Source organism: Capricornis sumatraensis, chromosome 15 (genome assembly GCF_032405125.1).
Source record: "Capricornis sumatraensis isolate serow.1 chromosome 15, serow.2, whole genome shotgun sequence".
In the NCBI taxonomy this organism is placed as follows: Eukaryota; Metazoa; Chordata; class Mammalia; order Artiodactyla; family Bovidae; genus Capricornis; species Capricornis sumatraensis.
Window position 1 is genome coordinate 29,679,248 of NC_091083.1, and position 15,750 is coordinate 29,694,997.

At 37.8% G+C, this 15,750-nt stretch overlaps 1 protein-coding gene across 1 annotated transcript in view; it reads left to right on the forward strand.

The window, feature by feature from the left end:
* MYO3A (myosin IIIA) overlaps positions 1 to 15,750 on the forward strand; it is a 158,378-nt gene that overhangs the window by 88,551 nt on the left and 54,077 nt on the right. The window contains exons 16-18 of the mRNA XM_068986752.1: positions 4,201 to 4,327; positions 9,019 to 9,229; positions 10,908 to 11,055. Coding sequence (XP_068842853.1) covers positions 4,201 to 4,327; positions 9,019 to 9,229; positions 10,908 to 11,055 — 486 coding nt within the window. The remainder of the gene's footprint in view (positions 1 to 4,200; positions 4,328 to 9,018; positions 9,230 to 10,907; positions 11,056 to 15,750) is intronic.

Below are 15,750 nucleotides of genomic sequence, written 5' to 3' on the forward strand. Positions count from 1 at the left end.
CTGCTGACTCCCTTCTAAAATAGAAGGCTGTCAACAGTAGCCTTTCATCCATTTGATGCATTTGCTCACCCCCAAATAATTATTTCAGAGCTGTACCTGGGGATTTCCCTGGCCACCCAGTAGTTAAGACCTCACCTTCTAATGCAAAGGGTGTGGGTTCCATCCCTCATTGGGAATCTAAGCTCTTACATGCCTTGAGGCCAAAGAACCAAAAGATAAAACAGAAACAATATTGTAACAAATTAAATAAAGACTTTTAAAATGGCCCACATCAAAAAACTCTAAACAAACAAACGAAAAAAACAACCCTGCTGTACCTGTTCTTTGCATAGGGCAAAGTTTGCTGCTAAGTGTGTTTTCTCAAATGCAGAGCCTCTCCTGTTGGCAGCTCTGATGACAGATAGTTCCCCAGTCTTGACTTCTTTTGGAAGGTCTTTGACTCCACCTTGGGTATCCTAGCTGTAGGCCTGAGGAGAAGTATTTTTAAGAACCTTGACCTTAGGGAATAGAGTGTGAGCTCTGCCAACTTGATGAGGTTGGAGAAGGACACATGAATGGCTTTTCTTTTCCTATTTTGAAATTAGGGCCTTCTCTTCAGAAGAGGTTTAGGTAAACCAAGATAATCCTTCTGCATCAGGAAATGTTTCAACTTTAGAGTTAATGTTTCTGGGGTGGCCTTTCTCCATAACCAAGAGGGATTCAGATGTGATGTGGGGGTGGGGAGGACTCCCTACCAGGCTGCTTTTACAGCCCCAGAATTTAGAGTCCCCCTTGAGTTCTGAAATACTTTGCTTCTGTGTTTCTAGGTGAATGAGCCTGTTGTGGGAAGGAGTGGGTGAGAGCTGTAGGAGCCTTAGGGGACCTGGAAGGCTGTTTTCAGGATCAGCCAAGGAGAAATGGCTCCTCTGGGGATCAGAGAAGAATCGTTACCATGACTTTCCCAAAGAGTTTTCAGTTTTTGCCAGAAGATTAAGAGCTAAATGGACAAGAGGAAAACATACTGTAGACTCATTGACAAGCTAGAGTTGAATGCATCCTTAGGTAAATACTTTACTTACCTTGGCTGAAGTTGATAACTTTTTGGTTTGGAAGTAGAGGCTCCAGCTCAGCCATATTTATTTTGGATAATTCATTCTTTCCAAAAATTCATGGACCTTGCCTGGAACTTTGACTGTCCACTCTATAAACTGCAGCGCAAATCAGGAAACAGTGGTTCTGTGGTCTATAGGCAGAAAGGAGATGATTGGAGACTTTCTCTCTGTTGATGCATTCAATAGCTTTTAGGCTATGAAATGGAAAAAAAAATTCATTTTTAAGATTTCTGAGGGTTTTTAGGGACGCTTGCTGACTTCGCTCTTAGCTGTAATGTGTTAAAATGAAGAACTTTCTACGGGTGCAACAGATGCATGCTTCTTAAAGGACCAGTGCATAAATCTCATTCTTCTACTCTACCCTTACAAAAGAAAGTAAAAGAAGGAGGAAGGGTGGAGGAGGAGAATAAGCAGAAAGAGCAGCTAAGGTTAACATAGTGATTAGATTGATATATAAGGACAGGACAGTTTGCTTGATCGATTACAGCCTTTGCTGGAGATCTGGGACAAAAATGAGGAGGACAGAATGGAGTTGAACCATTGAGAGAGTACTGAGATGATAGAACTCACTGTGGATATCTCATGTGAAGAATGGTGTGGTTTGTGCCCTTTTGTAGCCATGAGGTCTGGGTAGTGGACATCATGTGACACTAAAAACTGCTGTCAACCTTACCTGACTACCTTTTGGGAACAATACTAATCTGACCTGAACATTTGGAATTAGAGATGATCCTGATGAACACATTTCCTAATAAAAGACATTTTTATTACTAGTGAAATTAGTGTGTTTATAGGTAGTTCAGGTCTGGGAGAGAAAGTCCCTGACTGGGAAGGCATGAGTTTCAGCCATTTTCCAAGTGACATATGGCTGCCACCCAGAGATTTCAGACAAGCCCTGAGAGACATTCCAGGTGATTCCACATGCCCACCCTGTTCCAGGCTTAGTCCACTTCTTTGTGACCCCATGGACTGTAGCCTGCCAGGCTCCTCTATCCATGGGATTCTTCAGGCAAGAATACTGAAGTGGGTTGCCATTTCTTCCTCCAAGAGATCTGATTCTTCACTCAGGGATCGAACCTGCATCTCTTGTGTTTCCTGAATTGGCAGTCAGGTTCTTTACCGCTAGCTCCACCTGGGATGCCCCTTCCCTCTCCCTAACCTCCCCAGAACTGTGCCATCACCCACAGCTTGTAAGTATGGAGACAAGTCAATTTAAGCACTAGGGGGTATCCTGGCTCTGAAAACAGAAGAGGATGCAGTGAATAAAGAAAAAAAAGCAGCGTCCACTCTTGTCTCCAATCGTTGGTCACAATATGAATGTAGCAGGTGGTTGATGCCCCTTGGGACTGTGGTCTGGCTCTGTTGGTGGCCTGGTTAGGGGGAAACAGAAGAGGTTAACTGGATCTCAGCACATCCTCCAGACTGGAAGCATGTTGTCCACCCAGCAAGCAGCTTCTGCCGCCAACCCAGAACTGGGCTTCTTTATAGCTCTCTTTCCTGCTTTGCATCATCAGAGGGACTTATCTTTTTACCAGTTCCTTCCCCCAGAGGTTGCTATCTTAGAAGCAGGGTATCAGTTTTAATTGGTTTGTTGGTTTGTTTACTTCCAAGTCCAAGTCGTTAGAGGAAATGGTTCAGTTCTATTTGCCTCAACTGCTTTCTGTTGCCTGGCAAAGCAACATTTTTAGTCACAATACAAGGAAACGAGTCTGGCAGTCAGAGTCTAGTGACAAATGTAATTCATTTATGTAAAACTGCAGGTTTCAGCTTAAACATAGTCAGTGTTTATTGAATATCCAAACACACAGCTTAGGAGGAAAGAAAATATAACATCTGTTTCTGGAGCTGAAGCACAATTACTGCTAAATGTTTTTGAAGATTTTTAGTCCGGTTCAAGGTGACCCTCCTAGAAGGTACTGGTCTCCCACCTAGAAGCCAAGCCTCCAAGAGTTAACAAGACAGACTGTCCTGGATGGGACAGAGTGGAATTAAATTGAGTGGGTGTTCACTTCCTTTTTATCCCACTCCTGATGTTTTTATGTCATCTCTCTGGCTTCTTTGGATGTGTCCTTTGTCCATAGTTGCTTCAACTTCATCTTGAAAAGAGGCAACTTGCAAGATAAAATTAAATGGCTTGATTTTCATGTCCTGTAAGCACAGCTTGCTGCCTCTCACAATTTTGGTGACTCTCCAATAGAAAGAATGTTTCTCTCTCTCTCTCCCTGTTTCTTTCTCTCTCTGTCCTTGTCTTTCTCTGACTGGTGTTGACAGCACCCATGGTGTATGTGTCCCTTTAAATATCCCTGGGATTTAGTTTACTTGTACATTTGTGATTCAGCACACGCCATGCAAATTGACAGGCAAGTCAAAATAAAATATTCTCTAAAAATAGCACAAATTAGAGAACTCTAAAACTTTTAAAAACACATGATTCCCTAAGCCATTTTCTTGCCATAGCTCTAAAATAAATGATTAGTAGTTTTATGAGTCAACTCATTTAGAGGCAATTTTTATCATGTCATGACAGGAATTTTATTTGTCTCCTTTTGCACAGAGTCATATGTCTTTTGTCAAAGATGAGAATGTCTTTTTTCCCCCTGCTTTAAGTTTCCTTATATTTTCTATGACAGTCTAAAATCACAATATAGTACATTTTCTTTGGATTATCAGTTGTGGCTTCCACTATGACCAAATAATATTTGTGAAGTAAGTTTTAAAATATTTTAAAGCATCACACAAAGTGGTGAATTTCTATGAAACATTTTATTTTAAAAAATTGGTTTTAGTCAGAATGGGAGGGGCATAAAAGTCCCTTTTAGTTAGTCATTTCATAATAATTTGAAAACAATAATTTGGTACCTAGTTGTCTTCATTCAACATTGTAAAAAGTTACAGTTCTTGAACATCGCAATTCAGCCAGCACTGATGATTTGAGTAGAATGAGAGGACCAGGGAAGCCAGTTGGCTTCTCTTAGTTCGGCATCATCGTCCGTGGGATGACCTTGTTATGCTGGAGCCTGGATTCTTCCCTGGTCTGTCTGCAGCCACAGTCACTGCTTTGCTGTTCTCAAGGTGAGAGAGCTGCTAACCTTTCCATGCTGCATTTCAGCAACTTGGAAGTATATACAGTATACTGGCTGCAATCTTGAACGTTGGAAACATTGAATTTTCTTCTGTGGCAACTGAACACCAGATTGACAAGAGCCACATTTCGAATCATGCAGCTCTGGAGAACTGTGAGTTTCATTATCTTTCATTCAAAACTGAACTCCTAAAAAACATCTGATGACATGGTGAGAGTGTCACATCGGGGCAGTTGTACGTTTATGGAACCCTAAAAAAGAATAGTCAAATTCAAGTTACATCAAGTGAAGTTTCCAGAGTCCACTGTTTAAAACAGATCTTTGTGTCTATAAATTAGCTAATTACTATAGGAAACATTTCTAAAGACTAGGCTTTCGTGACTATTTTAGGAGCTATTTACATTTCAGTGTAAAAGTACAGAAAACATGATTAAGATTTAGCAAACTGATCTGAAAAAGAGTTGAAGTTGTTATTGTGTAAATTTGGCATCTCTGTCATTTATAAGTAATGAAGATCTGAATATTTATTTTTGTACTGAATGGAGTTTTATACGTATTCATCTTGGGTTGGTTCATTTTGGAGTCATTTTCTATGCAAGTAAAGTACATCATGGTATTTGCTTCAAATCAACTTATATTGACTGAATTTAATGAATTATTTCAGTAATTTAAAGTTTCTCACCGATACCATCCTGTGGCAAACTTTTTTTTAGAATATACCCTATTTTTATTTTTAATATTGGCATATGCCCCACAATTCCAGATCTGTTAAAGTTTCATTTGTAACCTGGGAAATATGATATAAAATTTAATTTACAGTAAGTCCCCTACATATGAACAAGTTCCGTTCCAAGAGTGCATTTGTAAGTGCATTCTATTCATAAGTCCATCAGAGTTAGCTTAGGCACTTAATTAATACAGTTAGCTATATAGTTCTGTACTGTAATAGATTTGTAAAACTTTTTACACAAATAGTACATCAGTTCAGTTCAGTTCAGTCACTCAGTCGTGTCCGACTCTTTGCGACCCCATGAACTGCAGCACTCCAGGCCTCCCTGTCCATCACCAACCCCCGGCATTCACCCAAACTCATGTGCATCGAGTCGGTGATGCCATCCAGCCATCTCATCCTCTGTCATCCCCTTCTCCTCCTGCCCCCAATCCCTCCCAGCATCAGAGTCTTTTCCAATGAGTCAACTCTTCACATGAGGTGGCCAAAGTACTGGAGTTTCAGCTTTAGCATCAGTCTTTCCAAAGAACACCCAGGACTGATCTCCTTTAGAATGGACTGGTTGAATCTCCTTGCAGTCCAAGGGACTCTCAAGAGTCTTCTCCAACACCACAGTTCAAAAGCATCAATTCTTCGGTGCTCAGCTTTCTTCACAGTCCAACTCTCACATCCATACATGACCACAAGAAAAACCATAGCCTTGACTAGACAGACCTTTGTTGACAAAGTAATGTCTCTGCTTTTGAATATGCTATCTAGGTTGGTCATAACTTTCCTTCCAAGGAGTAAGCGTCTTTTAATTTCATGGCTGCAGTCACCATATAGTACATTAAAGCAAGCAAAAAGTAAAACATTTTAAATCTTACAGTATGGTATCTTGAAAAATACAGCAGTACAGTACAGGAGGCATGCATGGGTTGGCATTAAGGCAACAGGCAAGTAGAGTTACTGACTGGAGGAGGGAGACGAGGTGGGAGGCGGTAGAGAAAAAGGATCATCAGCAATAGGAGACGGAGAGCAAGCTGCAGTTTCACTCATGCCTGACGTTGACGGCACAGGTTCTGGTTCCTTGCTGGAATCAGATGCAAGCTCCCATCTTTGAAAGCTTGTAACTTGAAGGTTCATATGTAGGGGACTTACTGTGTATATATTTTTCTGATTTATACTTACTTATGAACAGAATGAGATGTTTTAAGGTGATTTCAGAGAGCTGAATGCCAAACCATCCTGGTCTGAACCTATCCACAGATCTCTATCATCTTCATCCTACTGAGTATCTGGAACCAGCTGAATAACACAGCAGATGTGTCTGAGCTTGGCATGTAACCTGTCAGTCTTTTCCTATATAGAGAAAACTTAATTGGCTCATACAATATTAGGTTATCAGAAGTGGAAGGAGTAGCCAGAAAATACCATGATAAAATTCAAACCTCACTGTCTGATCATATTTACATGACTTATCAGCACCAACAGAATGAGCTGCAATAAAGCTATCATGTAGATATAAGTACATGAATTACCACCAAACTGAACAATGATTTAATGATTGACAACCTATTTTTGTATAGCAGGAGATAGTCATATGGGTCACAAAATGTTAATATTGATATAGTTGAAATTAATTAAACCACTTTCTGAAACAACCACTCATGGGAAACAGAAATTTTGCTAATTTACATGAAAATGATTTATAGTTAAAGATACAAGGAATTATTTGCAAATGAAGGCTGTGGCTCTGGATGGTTTTACAGGTGCATGGTTTCAATCAGGCACCAGTTTTGTCCTTTCTCTCCTGTAACTGTCTCGCAAATATGGCCTCTTCTTTTTATCTCCATCATCATTATTCTCATCCAAGACATATCCCCTCTCACCTGAACTGAATGACCACACAGTGGTTCATTCCACCGTAATTCTTGAACTTTTCCAAGCTGTTTTTCACAGTTCATTCAGGAATCACTTACCACATATATCCATGGGATCTCTCCGTCTCCCTCTCGCTCCTTGCCCCTCTCCTTTTCCACACCCTGCCTCTATCTTCCCACTTGTACTTCTTGATTAGCATCTCATTTCCCCTGGATGAAGACCATCAAGATGAGAACTTTGCCTTCCAAGGTGTTCTACTTAGCAGTATATCCCCAGGTAAAATGCCTGGCATGCAGTAGATGCTCAGTAGATAAACATGTCAAATGAATGAATAATGGGGGAATAGAAATAGACGTACCAGTCAAAATAGGAGACATTAATCAGAAACAGAGCTAAGTAGAATTACCAGAAAAGGCATTACAATTCACGAGGGAATCAGTGTTTTAGGGACAGGCAACTGGCTGACCATTTGAAGGACAAGGGGTTTGAATCCTTCTCATATACCGCATACAAAGGGAATTCCAAATGTGTATCAATATAAATGCAAGTAAGTAAATATATAAGTGTACAGGACAAAATGCATTTATATAATCCTGAGATGAGAAAAGACTTGAAGGACTTCATGTGAGAAGATCACATATAAGTTTTAAGTGGATATTTGACTACATAAAAATTAAAAGTTTTATCCTAAAAGCAGGAAAATAAATTGCAATGCAGATGAAAAATGAGGAAAAGTACTTGCAATGTATATATCAAAGCATTATTCTCTTTAAACTTATAAATCGGTTAGGAAGAGATGAATATATCAATGAAAAACGAGGCAGTTTACAAAATAAGAACAAGTCACTAATAAAAATATGAAAAGAAGAAAGTATTCAGCTTTTCTAGGAACCAAACACAAATTGAAAGAAGAAAACATTATTTTTAAAAATAATAATCCCTGAAGTCTGTGATCTTGTATTGAAATTATTTATCTTTCATTTAACTGTTGGGAGTATAGTTGGTTTAGAGTTTTTGAAGAGCAATAGTGTATCTCAACACTATATATATGTTGATACATATATATACTCTGAACCAACTGCTAAATTTAGGCAATTTATGCTAAGAAAATAATACAAGACAGGAATACAGATTCATGCCCCAAATATTTATCCTCACATTCTTTACAATTGTGACCATATGGAAGCAACCTAAGCATCCAACAATTCAAAAATTGATACATTAAGATATATGTCAGAATATTATGCATCAAAATAAAATGATACTAACAAATACTATTCAACAAAATTGGAAATGCTTAAGATATTAAAATAAAATGTATGTGCAGAATAGTAGCAATAAACATGCCCCAAAGGAAAGAAACACAGAATGTTTTCTTTGAAGGTAGGGATTTCTGCATTGAGCCAGTATTACTTATACAATGTGAAAAAAATATTTTGTTTAAATAAGGCTCCACAATTTTAGCCACGTAGTCAAGAAATATCTTTTCCCAAGTGCTAAAAGTAAATTTAAAATATTCAAAATATTTTAAAAGGAGAACAACTGATTGGAGAAATTAGCCTGTCATGTAATAGTTTGGTTAAGTGTGTTTATTATATTAAAAATGAGTTTTGTTCACTGAACTTAAGTATTATTTATTTAAAAGTTCTCTGATATTTAATTATCATTAAGTATTAAATATTCAGGCAGCACGTTTTAACAAACTTTAGTCATTCACATATATAACTGATAAGTAGTATGATAAAAATTTTAAGATATTTTATTCTCCTTTGTTTCTATATTGTAAATGTTATTTAAAAGACATTTGTTTGCATATATCCCTTAAGTCTAGGTAACCTTACAATTAATTTCTGTATTTTCAAAATGTGTGTGTATAATCACAATCAAATGATACAGAAGTTTTCATTGTTTTTAAATTGTTTAACGTAAATTAGTGAAATTATGTTTGACATAACCTAAACAACCAGTGGCTTGTGCAGCTGGTTGCTCTGTCAGTCAGTTTGGTTTGGGTCGTGCTATGTTATACAACAGCCTGCAGCCAACCAGTCAAGGTTAAGTGGAGAAAGATAATCAAGAAGAGACATAGAATTCTTATGGAATAGGAGCTTCTTATTATATTATAAAACACTCATATGCTTATTTCATGTCATTTAAAGAAGGTGAATTAAGACATTTTCATTCTCTGTGGACTGACCTCATTGTCATAAAGTCTTCTAACAACAGCTCTGTTTATTTATTTATTTATTTTTAGCTGCTTCTTTGCTTTGCATTCAAGTAGATGAGCTGCAAGAAGCTCTCACCTCCCACTGTGTGGTCACTAGAGGAGAAACCATCATACGACCCAACACTGTAGAGAAGGCTACTGATGTCAGAGATGCAATGGCGAAAACTTTATATGGTCGCTTATTTAGTTGGATAGTCAACCGCATTAATAGCTTACTGAAGCACGAGGCATCACCCAGGTAAAAATTTCATTGAACATGCTCCCCAAATGTCAAGTGATGTAAATCTGCTTTCTAATTTACTGATTTTTCTATGAGTTCCTTTGAAGATGTTTCTAACTGGTATCATTTAATTATTAAAGTTATATTTCTAGTAGATCTGCTTTGTTTCCTAATGATACCACTTCACTGCCCCATGTGGCTGTAAAACTCTTAGAACTGCTGGAACAAAAACTGTAGCAATGCGAATAAACATAATAGAAAGTGATTTTTTTAGTGTGACTTCTTACTATCATTTTACATGTTCTTTTAATTAGAAGGTGTACTGTGAAGCGTATATACCATTTTATACTTGCAGAGAATGTCTGTTCAGCAGTTCTTTGTGTTGAGGGGTGGAATTAAATCTTCAAGGCAAAAGAAAGCTTTCTTTTCTTTTTTATTTATTATATTATCTTATTTATTTATTTTTTGGCTGCACTGCATGGCATGTGGGAGCTTTGTTGCCCAACCAGAGACTGAACCTGAGCCCCCCTGCACTGGAAGTGCAGAGTCTTAACCAGTAGACTACCAGGAAGGTCCTGGAAAACTTCTATTCATACTTTAACCTAGCAAGGGTACATATGACCTCCAATGAAATTTGGTTCAGAAATGCTCTAGATAAACTCGTAAGTGGCAGGGTACAAGCAGTAGTATTATGTGACCATAACCGATGTAAAATATAAGGTAAGTCTATGGCCTGTCTATACACCAGGGATTATGCAGAGATATATCTTCACACTTACATCCACAGCTTTATTCTGTAAATCATACAATCTTTAGAAATTGGTATGTGAAGAACAAGATGGATTTCTACCTTAAGGTCATCTCATTCGCACGTGCTTACTATGCATAAAAGACCATTTTATACATATTTCAGGCCTGCAATTCATTGTTATTTTTCCATTACAATACACACCACGCCATATCATTCAAACTGTTCAAGGGACTTAAGAACATGGAGGAATAACATTCTTGACTATCTGTCCCTCAGAATCAATGAACAGAGATAACCTTTGTGAAGGAGTGGGGGAAAGAACGCATTTGGAATATTGAGTTGTAAAATAGTATTTAATTGTATTTTAAAGTATTACATTATAAAATAAATTAATATATATTTATAACTTTCCCCAGGTTACTGTGTGTTCTGTATTAAAAATGACAAGTGAATAATTCAAAAACAAATAACTGTTCTTTAAGTAAAATATTTTTAGCGGGACATTTTAATTGTCCTAAAATGAGAGACAAAATGCTCTTTCACAGAGTTTTTGCTTTTCTGGCATGGCTTTTATTGAACATAGTCATGCTGTATTCTGAGTGCTTGGTAGGTTTTCCCTGTGATTCATGACTCACTCGGGGCTGTGATTTTTTTGTTTATAAACCTATAGGGCAAAAAGGTTATTTTGTTTAAGTATTCAAGATAGTATGGAAATAGTTTCTGAAGTACAGGGAAAATATTGTACTGTCTACATCTTAAAATGAATGCTACCTACTTTATGTTCTATGGAGGGAAACTTTTTGAATTAAGAAAAATTTCACTCTGTGTTCTAATAATATATAGTTTCTTAGCTAAATCACAAAAGTGACTCAGAGATACCCTGCTTTCAGTTACCTCCTAAGAAAGTAAATAAAAGCTCAAAATAATACCTCTTTAATTTTCCAGTGGCAACGGTGATGAACTAAGCATTGGCATTCTGGATATATTTGGCTTTGAAAATTTCAAAAAAAATTCCTTTGAGCAGCTGTGCATTAACATTGCAAATGAACAAATTCAGTTTTATTTCAACCAACACGTATTCGCCTGGGAACAGGTGAGTTGAGATGCTTTGTTACATATAGTTTAGTCACTCAGTCAAGTCCGACTCTTTGCGACCCCATGAACTGGAGCCCACCAGGCTCCTCTGTCCACGGGATTTTCCAGGCAAGAATACTGGAGTGGGTTGCCATTTACTTCTCCAGAGAATCTTCCCTCTCGACCCAGGGATCAAACCCAGGTCTCCCACATTGTAGGCAGATGCTTGAGCCACCAGGGAAGTTATATATAGTATACACACATGCAATGTATGTTCTGTGGAGAATTGTACTATGAAGTGGGATCTAAATCATAGATTTAATGCCTGAAACATTTAGTAAAGACTACAAAAAGATTTCCTTTGCTCCATGCTCCTAGTAAAAATAAAAACAAGCTAAAAAGCTGGTATGCATTTAGTATGTCTTGATAACTGATGTTGAATGTGCTCCACGAAAAATCGCTGGACTCTTCTCCGAACTTAACATATCTGAGCCCTTGCAAACAAAGGAAATTTGGAAACTTAAGTAAGCAGATGTGTCTAGGGATTTCTTTCTGTAGACTGCAAAGCTGAAATTCTGTTTGGAATTTAAATACCCACATAAAATGCATTAAACTTCAAAATTCCGGTTGCTAAGCAACCGGAACACAAGAACACAAGATAATGGATTTGATGTAAACGCCATGAGATGGTAATTTTGTCAGAGTACAATAAGTAATTTATGATTCAGCTTCAAAAATCAGAGTGTTACTTGAACTGCATTTGGCAAAAATGTAGTATTAAAATTATTTAGTTAAGCCTAAAAGAAATAGTCATATTTTATATCATTTAGCATATCATTTTTCCTTTAAGTAATATTATACTGTTGTGTGTTTACTGTTATATGGTTGTGTGTTCAACTTAAAATTGAAGTTTTTGTTTAAATTTGAAATAAACTAGAGGTAAATGGATTTTTTTTTATTCAAAATACTTAGCTTTATTGCAAATTTACTTTGAAATCACATTTTGAAAACAGTGGTTGCACAAAAAATGTTTAGATTGTGACATTTCTTGGGGCTGAATTTCTCCACTGTTTACCTGAAACTGTCCTAACATTGTTAATCGGCTCTACCCCAATACAAAATAAAAGTTATTTTTGATAAAAAGGGCAAGAATTTAAGATTTTATCTGTATTTACACAGCTCTCATCCACCCCAGATTCTTGTTTCTCTCACCCTCTCCCTTTCACGCTTCTCCATGCCTCTCCATTAGTGCCATCCTTTAGCTTAGTTATACAATGAAATCTTTTCAAGTCTTTAGAAACAAAACCCTTCTTCAGCCTGCTTATGTCTGTAGCCATGGCCCTCTCTCTTCCCTTCACAATCAAGGTCCATGAAAACATATTCAACATTCACTTGTAATATATTGATTTCTTCGCCACCTGGGTACACTGAGTCCATAGCATCTGACTACTGTGTAGGAATGGCCCTTCTTAATCTCATCAGTCACTAAAATCAGAAACATTTTAGTCTCTACATTGGTCTTTCTGTATCTTCAACCCTGTTGATGGATTCCTATTTCTGGAAAACCCCGCATTGGGCATCCCTAACACGCTTTCTGTTTCTCTTCCTCTTTGATGATTTCCTTTTTTTACTCTTCCTGCACCAACCCATACATCAGTGGTTCTTAACCCTGGCTGCACATTAGAATCACTTGGGTAAAATTCCAGTGCCCAGATCCTGTCCCAGTCTATTTAAGTCAGATGTCTCGGTATGAGACTGCTGCTGCTGCTGCTAAGTCGCTTCAGTCGTGTCTGACTCTGTGCGACCCCATAGACGGCAGCCCACCAGGCTCCACCATCCCTAGGATTCTCCAGGCAAGAACACTGGAGTGGGTTGCCATTTCCTTCTCCAATGCATGAAAGTGAAAAGTGAAAGTGAAGTTGCTCAGTCATGTCCGACTCTTAGCGACCCCATGGACTGCAGCCTACCAGGCTCCTCCATCCATGGGATTTTCCAGGCAAGAGTACTGGAGTGGGGTGCCATTGAGGTTCCAGTCTAGTCCAACTGAATACAGCCAAGGTTGAGAATTACTGCCCTAAATGCTAGCTCCCAAAGAGTTCTATCCTTGATATCTTCTCATATTCACTAGGCAAGAATCTATTTCTAGTACTTCAGCTACTCCCTATGTGCTAGAGATGCTGCACTCCTCATCTGTAACCCCATGCCTCTCTGATCTCCTCCTGTAAGGACAGCTTCCAGAACTTGATCCAGAATTGAATTCATCTTTTCCTCCCACTTATATTCTTTCTCATAGAATGGGATCTGTAACCACTAGCTTACTCAAAAAAAAAAAAAAAAAAAAAACAACAGTGAGACATATTCTTTTTTAAATATTTATTTGGCTGAGCCAAGTCTTAGTTGCAGCAGGATCTTTATTTCAGTTGTGGCACTCAAGACTTAAGTTGTGATATGCAGACACTCAGTGGCAACATGTGGGATCTATTTCCCTGATCAGGGGGTGGAATCCAGGCCCCCTACACTGGGAGTGTGGAGTCTTAGCCACTGACCCTCCAGGGAAATCCCCATTGAGACTTATTCCTTCCTCCTTTATGCTCCAGTAAAAACACATGACATTTGACAACACAATATTTGGTTTTCATTTTTGCTCTCTTTCACGAGGCTGAAAGCTCCTTGAGCAATTATATATTAATTCTTTTTATATCTTCAGAGCCTGACATAGAGCAAATGCTCAATGAATATTTATTAAATCAATATCATCCTGCTTTATTGATTCACAGTGTTCACAGCATCAATGCTAACCAGAAACTGAAACAAGTAAACTTGAGGCAGCAGGGGGTGATTTGGACTTTTTGATAGGAATCTATGCGGGTTACCTGCTTCATGGGATCTGGTACATCTTGATGCATTTCCTGTCTGCTTAATTAATCAATAATGTGTGTTGCTAGGCTTCCGTTAGTCTTCTTTTTGAGGAATTAAGCTTAGAACCTGGTGTTATTGAAACTAGCCTTTAACCCAATGTACATCTTTCAGCAATTATTTACTTTTTACTTTTAATAGAATGTTAGCTTATGGTCCACTTTGACTGACAGCCTTGAATTTCATTTATCATCCTAATGCTTTTAGTTCTTTTGTGTTTGGGCTTGCTACAAGTGAAACTCCTCTAATATGACTTTAAAAAAAAATCCTTGAGAGTTTTTCAAGACAAAATCAACTCAAAATTGCTCCAGCAAATTACAAATGCGACTAAAATCCAGGATTATGCAAAGCATTTTGAGGAATTAAGGCCATTTCCAATCCTTTCAAGTGCCTTCGTGGGGTAAGGACCAGAGAATCCCTACTTCATGATCTTATGGACCAAACATTGGCAGCTGAGTGACCAGGTCAGTGAATCTGTGATCTGGTGGACACAGGAATGGTCATGGATTCTGTTGATTTTAACATGTGGGTGCACCTGATTGTTTTTTTTTTTTTTTCTTTTCCTTTCATTCTGTCACTTCACTTCCCTGTGAAGGCAAGATTTATATGTAACTGAGAAATGCTTATGTAGCTGTGTATTAGCTACCACATTTAAAGAGAGCATTTCTACTAAGGGAGGCAGCTTTTCGTAATAGCCCTCACAGTGAGTCTCCATGGTAATCTGTAGCCAAGATTTTGCTTCTTGGGGGTTTGTTTTTGCTTATTTTCTGATTTTCTTCCATGTGGAAGGGAGCTCAACCGTAGGCAAAGAGTGATAGAAAGCTTGAAGTTCTCTTCAAGTCAGAGTCAGACTGGTGTGTAGTGATGGGTTTTGTCCGTTTAATCGTGCACTGTGGTGTAATCATTGTGGTACAGACAAGAAGAAATGATGTCTGTTTCCTAGAAGTTTACAATTCAAATTAAAGAGAATGAATATCAACCATGGATTAGTCCCCCACAGGCGTGAGTTTGGATTGGAATAAATACCATTGTTCCTTAGACTCAGAATTCTTGTGTGATGCCCCAGAGCATTGTTCTAGAATCCTGAAGATCCACTCTACTTCCTCGTGTGCCTATTGATGGGGATAAACTTTCTGATCCATTAGCACATTTTTCTATTAACCAAACTAGAGTTGGTTTTTAAAGTGAGCTATTAATAGTTGTTTCTCTAAAGGATAGGATTATATATATAATATGCATAGGTGATTCATATATGTACCCGTGGGTTTAAAATTAAAAGTCAGAAGTCATTTTATAAGCAGGAAGCTATTTACAGCACATAATGGAAGCGATAAATGAAATAAGTGACCTATCTCAGAATGTGATGTGTATGAATTTTATCTCCAGCTGTTCATATTCTAAAGTTTAAAGCTTTTGAGGATTTGGACGTGGGCTCCAACACATAATTTGTGGCAATTGCAAAGAACAAAAATTCATTCAATTATATAGTATCTACACTTTACACATTTTTAGCATCATAAAGTAAAAAGAATCAATCATCTGATAAAAAATAAACCCCTTATACGTTTCAAATTGTTTTGCTTGCAAGTGTGAATTTTTATTTTATATCCAGCTTTTTCCCCTGTTGCACCATGTGTGTGCAGTGGTAGTGCCATTTGTGTTCTGTGTGCTCTCCAAGGGGTAAAGGCCATTTTATAGGCAGTTGCCTTATCAGCATTGACAGACTGTACATTGAAGAAACCCTTGGTATACAACAAATCTTCCTTTATAAATGGTTGGCCAAATTTTCAGCTACTGT